Below are 10,511 nucleotides of genomic sequence, written 5' to 3'. Positions count from 1 at the left end.
TCCGGACTTTTTGCACTGCCGGTGATGCTACTCACTGTTGATTATCTACGCATAATCACTTTACCCCTACCTACATGTACATATTACCTTAATTACCTTAAACTGTACACCCGCACATTGACTCGGTACCGGTCTCCCCTGTACATAGCCTCGTCATTGTTATTTTATTGTAACTTTTTTTACTTTCATTTATTTAGTAAATATTCTCTTAACTCTTGTTTTCTTAAAACTGCATTGTTTGTTAACTTGTAAGTAAGCATTTCACAGTAAGGTCTACACAAATCAAATCAAATGTTATTGGTCACATACACATGGTTAGCAGATGTTAATGCGAGTGGAGCGAAATGCTTGTGCTTCTAGTTCCGACAGTTCAGTAATATCTAACAAGTAATCCAACAAATTCACAACGACTACCTTATACACACAATGTAAGGGGATGGAATAATAATATGTATATATATATATGCGCGATGGCCGTGCGGCATAGGCAAGATGCAATAGATGGCATAAAATACAGTATATACATATGAGATGAGTAATGTAGGATATGTAAACATTATTAAAGTGGCATTATTTAAAGTGACTAGTGAGACCATTATTAAATCAATTTATTAAAGTGGCCAGTGATTGGAGTCTGTATGTAGGCAGCAGCCTCTCTATGTTAGTGATGGCTGTTTTAACAGTTTGATGGCCTTGATATCGAAGCTGTTTTTCGGTCCCAGCTTTGATGCACCTGTACTGACATCGCCTTCTGGATGATAGCGGGGTGAACAGGTTACAGGTCTTTAATGATCTTTTTGGCCTTCCTATGACATCGGGTACTGTAGGTGTCCTGGACGGCAGGTAGTTTGCCCCTGGTGATGCGTTGTGCAGACCACACTACACTTTGGAGAGCCTTACGGTTGAGGGCGGTGCAGTTGCCATACCAGGCGGTGATACAGCCCGACAGGATGCTCTCGGTTGTGCATCTGTAGAAGTTTGTGAGGGTTTTAGGTGACAAGCCAAAGACATTTGGCTTGTCACCTGTTGCGCCTTCTTCACGATGCTGTCTGTGTGGGTGGACCATTTCAGTTTGTCCATGATGTGTACGCCGAGGAACTTTAAAAAACTTTCCACCTTCATTACTGTCCTGTCGATGTGGATAGGGGGGTGCTCCCGCTGCTGTTTCCTGAAGTACACATGTTGTATTCGGCGCATGTGACAAATATAATTTGATTTAATTCAGACGGAAGACAGCAGATCCAAAGGTTAAGGTTAGGGAATGGGGACATTTAAATTGCTTAAAGTTAGAATAATGGTAGCTTTGATTCCAGCCGATTTTTCTCAAGCCATTCTCAAATGAGAATACAGTGTTGAGATCTGGTACCCTGAGACTTCAGTAAGGGGTAAGTAAGGGTTAGGGTCATTATCAGATGATTAACCTTTGTTGCTCATGATCAACGGACCCAATTATACCAGGTGCGAACGTGTCCTATCTCCTGATCTTGCCCACATTCTGATTGTGCCCATATCTTTAAAAATGTTGACGATTAAAATAATTGATTGCAATCAGAACTTCCCAAGCATTTCGGAAGTAGTTGGACGAATTGATTGGTTGGATTAAAGCTCACTGGTCAGAGTTTAGTAAAGGTTAGTGGGGTATGAGGTGGATGGGGAACTTCAGACGCGGGTTGCGACCCGGAAGGTTTCCAGTTCAAACCCAAGTTTGACTTTTTTCCTGCCAACATTACCCAACATACTTCACTAATCACATTTCTAATTTATTAACATTCTAAGTGCCTCAACAGCAGTTGACTATGCACTGGGATAGAGGGTCACAGGTTCTAACCTTGCCGATGCCCTTTCTCAAAAAAGAGATTAAGTCACTTAATGGTAGAAGGCATAGATTTCAGCTTTATTGGTATTCACGTTTTTTAATCAATGAGTTATTTACAGACCTGTACAGTGCTGCAGGTGAAATGAATATTATATAAATATATAGATTCAGATGATTCAAAAGAAGCATTAGGATCTCCCAACAGAAAACACATTTTGTTCATAATCAAACTAAAGGGTTGACTGAAAGACTGATGTTACTGTAATTTTACCATGGTTACCGATACTGACATCATATTTTGAAGGAAAGAATCCAGGTATACCTAGATTGTACATACGTTGGTATACCTTGTATTTCATTCAAGCTGGAAGCATTGTGAACTGCAACACTGACCATATTCAAAGCATTGGATTTCTGTGTTCGACGTAACTTAGAAGGCTATCACAGTTTTATTATTATGAAATACAGAGCACTCGGAAAGTTCAGACCCCTTGACTTTTTTCCACATTTTGTTACATTACAGCCTTACTCTAAAAATGGATAAATACATTATTTTCCCTCATCAATTTACACACAATACCCCACAACGACAAAGCAAAAACAGGTTTAGCAAATGTTTTGCAAATGTATAAAGCAAACAAAATACTGTATTTACATAAGTATTCAGACCCTTTGCTTATGAGACTTGAAATTGAGCTCAGGTGCATCCTGTTTCCATTGATCATCCTTGATGTTTCTACAACTTGATTGGCGTCCACCTGTGGTAAATTCAATTGATTGGACATGATTTGGAAAGGCACACACCTGTCTATATAAGGTCCCACGGTTGACAGTGCGTGTCAGAGCAAAAACCAAGCTATGATGTCGAAGGAATTGTCCGTAGAGCTCCGAGACGGGATTGTGTCAAGGCACAGATCTGGGGAAGGGTAGCAAAAAATGTCTATAGCATTGAAGGTCCCCAAGAACACAGTGGCCTCCATAATTATTAAATGGAATTAGTTTGGAACCACCAAGAATCTTCCTGGAGCTGGCCTGCCCGGCCAAAATGAGCAATCAGGGGAGAAGGGCGGTGACCAAGAACCCGATGGTCACTCTGACAGAGCTCCACAGTTCCCCTGTGGAGATAGGAGAACCTTCCAGAAGCACAACCATCTGTGCAGCACTCCACCGATCAGGCCTTTATGGTAGAGTGGCCAGACAAAGCCACTCCTCAGTAAAAGGCACATGTTTGCCTAAAGGCACCTAAAGGACTCAGACCATGGGAAACAAGATTCTCTGGTCTGATGAAAACCAAGATTGAACTCTTTGGCCTGAATGCCAAGCGTCACGTCTGAAGGAAACCTGGCACCATCCCTACGTTGAAGCATGGGGGTGGCAGTATCATGCTGTGGGGATGTTTTTCAGGGGCAGGGACTGGGAGACTAGTCAGAATTGAGGGAAAGATAAATGGAGCAAAGTACAGAGAAATCCTTGATGAAACCCTGCTCCAGAGCGCTCACGACCTCAGACTGGAGTGAAGGTTCACCTTCCAACAGGACAACTACCCTAAGCACACAGCCAAGACCATGCAGGAATGGCTTCGGAACAAGTCTCTGAATGTCCTTGAGTGATTCTTGAACCAGATCGAACTCTGGAGAGAGACTTGAACATAGCTGTGCATCGACGCTCCCCATCCAACCTGAGAGCTTGTGAGGATCTGCAGAGAAGAATGGGAGAAACTCCCCAAATACAGGTGTGCCAAGCTTGTAGCGTCATACCCAAGAAGACTCGAGACTAAAAACCTGTTTTTGCTTTGTCATTATGTGGTATTGTGTGTAGATTGATGGGGGAAAAAACAATTTAATCAATTTCAGAATAAGGCTGTAACGTAACAAAATGTGGAAAAAGTATAGGCGTCGGAATACTTTCCGAATGCATTGTATACATTATATACTGTAGTACTAGTTGTCTTCTGCATAGTAAAACATTACTTTTATCAACCAATTTACTGGAGTCAAAATGAAGCTTGATGGAAATCAACTTTTGAATGTATTGTTTTTTGCAGCTTTATCTATAAGTTGTTACAACATTTAGCTGAAGCAGTGATAACAGTGATCTGTTACTAAACCCTCCACCTCCCAGTTTTTAGATTTAGGAATTCAGTATGGGGAAAAAAATTGGGTCACCGCTAAATGGGCCTGCAAACTAAGTTTGGTTTGCTACTAGCAAACTCCCTTAAAAAGACCTTTGCTTGAAAAACAAGAAAAAAGCTGCAATATTACGGTTTGTCCCTCTTGAGATGCCGTAGCAACAACTTAGCCAATAACACTTCTTCAAAAGAGTCAGAATGAATTGATGATAAATCAAGAATTACTAGTAATTAATGTTGCCATTTTTGCTGAGGAGGTCTTAGTATTTTACATCTAACTAAGATGTTTGGTGCAGTATTTCTCAAGTGAGAAAATGTGCGTGAAAATTTGAAGAATCCTGTCTATAGTTCCCACTGCTACTAGGAGTAGTACTGTTGACCAATCACCGACGAAGGGGCATATACTTGGGCTACCAAACTTCAACTTGCCTCAAGAAAAATTTTGTGTGCGCGAACAGACAACAAAAAACAGCCAAAACAAAGAATAACGTCACAAAATGTTGTTGCAATATACGCGCAAACTGTTTCGACTGGGAGGCATTCGACAGGCTTTTCAATTTGTTTACAGAATTTTTGGGATGGTTCAAGAGATGAATCTCTCAACCCAGATTAGTGCAAATGTCATTATAAACACTATTTGTTGCTTTTAACTGTAATGGAGTTTTTGGTGTAGCAGTTAAAGCACACCACCACAACCACCACATGTTTTTGCTGAGCAAACCTAATGCCCTGGCAGCTGAATTCTCACTTGAGATACACATTCCAAACTTCACCAAAACTTAATTTTCCAGTGAAATAATGTCCACTTGTTAATGTACCATGTTGCCCAGCCTAGACTAATGCAACTTTTTTAGAGCTTCTTGAACATCGTTTGTGGTAGGGTGGGAACTGACGTGCTATGACTAAAACTCACTGATATCGCCTTCTATCGAATAAACGTCGTAAGAAAGCCCATCAAACATATTGTGCTTGTATTCGCGTTCATTAAGGACTTTGGCAGTTGTGGTCCCCTATTCCAAACAACTCAACTCTCTGTTGTGAGTATGTGTGTCTTTGGCCTGTTATAATAGCATCGTACAATTAAGAAGCCATTTGCTCTTAATAAAAATAGCATGGCCTTTTAGAGTTGCATATTTGTGCTGTATATTCTATGGGGCAGATGGCAGTAGTTCATCATTGGATAGAATACAGTAAGTAAAAACCAGGGTTCTTGGCCCTAGACATTTTTGGCCAAAACAAAAGGTATTTGTGAACCCAGCACTCTTTTTGTGCCCAGAAGCAAAGTCCCGGTAAAAGTGTGTGAATCCATCCTAATGTCCTGATTTACTCATGGCATGCGGACCTAGCCAGCCCTCAGGAATGTCCCATTGTCATTGGCATTCAAATTCACAAAATGGGAGGACGCTGAACCTCTGTAAAACATTCCTAGAGCATTATTTTGTCAAAGTGACCGTAGTCAGGTCCTCGGTTGCTGCAGCTCGTGGTCAGACCTGCTTAATGGTAGGGCCGGGACGATACCGTATCGCGAAATTCTTTCCATGGCAAAAATAAAAACACGAAGCTCTTTGGTCCTTTAAAAACCTGCTGTATGTAAAATATTGTGTGCTATAGCTTGGAAAATAAATGAACGGGACAACATAATGATTTTTGTTTCCAACATTAGGGCTGAAGTTAAATTCGCTTCATGTTTTGTTTCCTTGCCCCGATACTAACGAATATCGCGATACTGGTATCGTCCCGGACCTACTTCATGGGTAGTTTGAAGAATGAGTTTCCTTTGTTGGTGGATGTGGACCACAGGCCCCCTGGGACGCCATTATCCAATAACCCTAAACTGGGAGCTTCTGTCTGGGAAGACAGATGGAGAGGGAGGTGTGTAGCTGCTGATCCCAGCAAACATTTCAAGTGAAAAACACTGGCCACTTGAGGGGCCTATTAATAACTTCCTACATAGGACCTGAAATTTGGCCCCAGGATGACACGCGTCAAGCAACAAAAAAAAATAAACTGTATAATTTTACTGAAAGGCAGAACCGGTAATTTTCAAAGCAGGATTCAATGATACTCCCCTGCTTTATTGGCTCCCAAGACGGTTTAACCAAACCCACCCCAACTCTCATCCTCTAGCTAACGATGGAGGGTCTAGATTGGTCTAGATTGAATATGAGAGGAGTAGCCAAGGTCTTTGTCTGTTAGTCAAGGTCAAAATGTCACCAAATGAGTTACAACATCCAAGTATGTATTAATTAAACAGAAAAATGGCTTTGGACCATAGATTGGGATAAACATCTGTCATCTCCAGCTGGTACATGTTTGTAGTGTTTTTTTGTTTCACCCTGAATCTGAGTGCTGTCTGGTCTCCTGTCTTCTGGGCATCCATTTGTCTCTCTCTCCCCAGAGGGTCAAGGTGAATCCCAGAACAGAAATGCCTCTTGCACTGCCTGCCCTTGCCCCCCCCCCCCCCCCCCCCCCCCCCCCTCCCCCCCCCCCCCCCCTCCTCCCCTCATGGCACGTCACACTCGATGTAGGGGATGTCACTGTAGCGGCTGTCCACCTCCAGCCACTGCTGCACTGCCCGGGCCACAATCTCCTCCGACAGCCGCTGGGCGTACTCCAGCAGGATGGGGTCCACCCGGGCAGAGTCTTTCCCTGACCCCGTCTCAGAGTGGACCAGCAGCGCATTCTCGCCCCATCGCTTCCCAAGCTTGCCGTCCACCTTCTCCACCGAGTTGGCGTACTGGGTCGGATCGCTCTTCTTGGATTTGACGCATCCCATGATATAAATAATGTAGCATTGATTTCAGGGAGCTGGTGAAGCAGGAGTGTGTCTGAGAGGAGCTTAGGCTCTGGTCGAGAAGTGACGGCTAGGAAGCCGATTCTTGTCTGGACCGAGCTTCGCTGGAATAGTCCAGATGGTCAGCCATGCTCCTGTACCTCCCCTACACAGATCTTTCCCATGTGCTGTAGGGAGAGAAAATAGGGAGAGAATTTCAGTGTTTTATTTTCCATCAGAGGCAGCCTAAAAATACCAGATGGCAAATTAAAGGATTGAGAGGCCTACTATTTTCACAGTGACACAGCATTTTCCCCTCTGTTACCACCTATGCAGCAGTAGCTACACACCGGACACACCGCGTCATTTCAACATGGACCTTTTGGGTCATATTTGGTTGAGACGTTGATCAATGAGAGATTTCAACCTTTTATTCACCCACTCAAAAAAGGACAGCCAGAAGTGTGTTGAATTCCCAATGTGTTATCACTACACTTTCAACCATCTAAAGCACAACCAAATTCCAATGGAAAAACCATGTCTGATTTTTGGTTAAGTTAAGTCATCTGAATGTGTTATCACTGCGCTTTCAGCCATTAATCTAATAGCACAACCAAATGACCTGGATTGCAGTTGAGATTAGACTTCATTAAAAGTACATAGTGCAAGTGATCAATGCTGTTCAAGATTCTGCCACAGATTATTACAGCAATTGTGAAGATTTCCACAGACGTGCGACCTTTACATGCTATGTTGAACATGCACGCTTTCTATGATTACATAAAAATACATTTATGGTTAGAAAACCTCCATGTGGCCATGGATGTGTTACTCATTTTTGAATAGATACTGTTACATTAGTTTCTAAGATTGCCTTAACTTTTGGCTATTTACTGTACTACAAAAGTCATATTGAATTTTGTTTGGTTGATAATACAACCAAATATCAACATTTAAAAGAGATGCATCTAATGCTTCAATAGCTTCATCTGAGCCACTGGGTTAATCACATTCTTTAACTTTTATTTTTGGTTTACTTGGAGACGTGAATCGAATATATAATTTGTTAACTTGTCAAAGTTATAAGGCTATTTTATTGTATTTCAAAAGTAATATTGAATTGTGTATGGAAGCAAATATCAACATTTGAAGGAAATATATTTTTGTTCTGTGTAGCTTGTAGAGAAACTGGAATTAAAGCCCGATGAAGTTAATGGCACAAAAGATACAAACGCAAGATGTAAAGTGTTTCATGAGCTGAAATAAAAGCATGCTGACTGCAGGAATGTCCACCACGGCTGTTGCCAGAGAATTTTATGTTCATTTCTCTACCATAAGCCGTTCTTTTAGAGAATTTGGCAGTACATCCAACCGGCCTCACAACCGCAGACCACGTGTAACCATGCCAGCCCAGGACCTCTATATCCACCACTGGCACGCTGGAGAAGTGTGTTCTTCACAGATTCATCCTGGTTTCAACTGTACTGGGCAGATGGCAGACAGCATAGTGTGTATGGCGTTGTACGAGCTAGCGGTTTGTTGATGTCAACATTGTAAACAGAGTGCCCCATGGTGGGGTTATGGTATGGGCAGGCATAAGCTACAGACAACGAACACAATTGCATTTTATCGATGGCAATTTGAATGCACAGAGATACCGTGACGAGATCCTGAGGCCCATTGTCGTGCCATTCATCCGGCGCCATCACCCCATGCATGGTCCCGAGTCGCAAGGATCTACACAATTCATGGAAGCTGAAAATGTCCCAGTTCTTCCATGCCCTGCATATTCACCAGACACGTCACCCATTGAGCATGTTTGGGATGCTCTAGATCGACGAGTACAACCGCGTGTTCCAGTTCACGCCAATATCCAGCAACTTCGCACAGACATCGAAGAGGAGTGGGACAACATTCCACAAACCACAAGCAATAGCCTGAATAACTATGCGAAGGAGATGTGTCGCGCTGCATGAGGCAAATGGTGGTCACACTAGATAGGGACTGGTTTTCTGACCCCTACCTTTTTTTTAAAGGTATCTGTGACTAACAGATGCATATCTGTATTACCAGTCATGTGAAATCCATAGATTAGGGCCTAATGAATTCATTTCAATTGACTGATTTATATAAACTGTAACTCAGTAAAATCTTTGAAATTGTATATTGCGTTTATATTTTTGTTCTGTGTAGATATAGAGCATTTTCCAAATTACTTATCATTTTTTTCACTTTGAAAATGTGGATTAGGTTGTGTTTAATTAATTATAAGGCAGAAAAATGTGAAAACTGCAAGGGGTGTGTAGACTTTGACTAGGCATTGTGTAAATAGACTATGTGGCTCTAGGTTGAATGCACAAAGGACTGATGTTATTTGCTGTAGTCCACATCTCCATCTGTCCTGTGCGTGTGTGTGCTGCCTGATCCAGATTCAAGGTGGCATGTGATTATTTCTCTGACAGAGCAGCACACTATTATATCATCCCTTCATCTCTCACATACAATTCGATTTTTACAGGTGCTGCAAAATGCTAGCATTGTAGCTTATGCTTTTTGACAGTGGCTTCCGCTTATATAAGTACCGTGCTGATTCCTGAAACTTCAATCAGATTTTTATGACACATCTCTTCACATTTTAAGACAAAGTGGGGAAAGGTGATGTCTGTTACCTTATGTCAAGCATGTCGCTCTAGCCCAGGTAGCCTATAAGGAACGTGGCAATGTAGCATTTCGCTCAAGCGTGGAACGTGGCAAGCATGTCGCTCTAGCCCAGGTATCATGGGACGCGACCCTATAACCCTACCTCCCTCCCCAGCGGATTTAGAAACGGGGGGGGGGGTATTACAACCAACACATTTAACAATTCTACTTTACATTTTGTTATTATATTTTACATTTGGAAATAACCTGATTATGTGTAATATAGTCGTATAGGTTATTATTTGAGAAAAAGTTATTCTAAATAAAAAATGTGTCCATTTCATTTCCGTCCTTGGGAATGTGAGGGTGAAGTTGGCCATACAAAGGACGTTTAACCCCCATTCTCCTATAACCCACCTTTCTTGAATTAGTAAGGGCATATATGAAATAATCTCACTATTGAAATGTGAACATAAAAGGTCAAGGAGAAATGCTAACCGGGATGGGGAAATAGAGGGCGAAATAGTTGTCACCCTTGGAAATAGGATTCTGAAAAATCCCTACTCGTGAGCGCATTTCTGCTTAATACAGCATTATTTAGAGGTAGCCTGCGCCTATAGCCCATTTCCCACACAAATACATATCATAAAATATCGTTGATGCCTGGGATACGTACCTTCAAGAGGGCTCTTGGAAAAGTAGGACTGGGTGAGTTTACCCCATGAATATCAAATTCACCCAGGGGGAAATCACATCCTCGTTTTCTCTTTAACGACACTTTCCCCTACGGTTTATTTGAATAAAGAAGTGTCATACATCCACACGGATTGTGAACCGAAATATGTGTGCCGCCTCTCCTTTCTATTCAATCTCCTTATCGCCTTCAAACCGCTGCATATGCGTCCAATGATTTGAACTTGAAGCTTGGAAGGCAGCGATAGCATTGGTCGGTTTCTCTCTCTGCACGAAATGTGCACTACGTTACCAAACTGGGCATCCAATGTTGCACCATACCACATTGTGCAGTAATTTAACTAAATGCTAAATCGATTTAAGGTCTTAAAGCCATGAATAGTCATACCTGGATGACTGCACCTTCTTGCCATCATTCTACTCGAGATTGTCCATAGGTCATCGTTGAAATTGTTGCCTTG

The 10,511-nt window shown here is 42.1% G+C and overlaps 1 protein-coding gene across 2 annotated transcripts; it reads right to left on the bottom strand.

The window, feature by feature from the left end:
- Nucleotides 1-1,873: 1,873 nt before the first annotated feature.
- On the bottom strand, nt 1,874-10,511 carry c22h2orf88 (chromosome 22 C2orf88 homolog). Of its 2 annotated transcripts, none has more exons than XM_071122987.1 (2): nt 9,387-9,450; nt 1,874-6,905 (listed from the first exon to the last, which is right to left on the bottom strand). In XM_071122987.1, exon 2 carries the CDS (start codon nt 6,718-6,720, stop codon nt 6,448-6,450), a length of 273 nt encoding a protein of 90 aa, XP_070979088.1. In that variant the 5' UTR covers nt 6,721-6,905; nt 9,387-9,450; the 3' UTR covers nt 1,874-6,447. The 2 variants fall into 2 exon arrangements, with proteins under 2 accessions (XP_070979088.1, XP_070979089.1); XM_071122988.1 differs by lacking the exon at nt 9,387-9,450 and adding an exon at nt 10,034-10,511 and having other exon boundaries at nt 6,448-6,905.

Source organism: Oncorhynchus clarkii, chromosome 22 (assembly GCF_045791955.1).
Source record: "Oncorhynchus clarkii lewisi isolate Uvic-CL-2024 chromosome 22, UVic_Ocla_1.0, whole genome shotgun sequence".
Taxonomy (NCBI): Eukaryota; Metazoa; Chordata; class Actinopteri; order Salmoniformes; family Salmonidae; genus Oncorhynchus; species Oncorhynchus clarkii.
The sequence above is the reverse complement of the archived record's forward strand: the minus strand, read 5'-3'. Positions and strand labels throughout refer to the sequence as shown.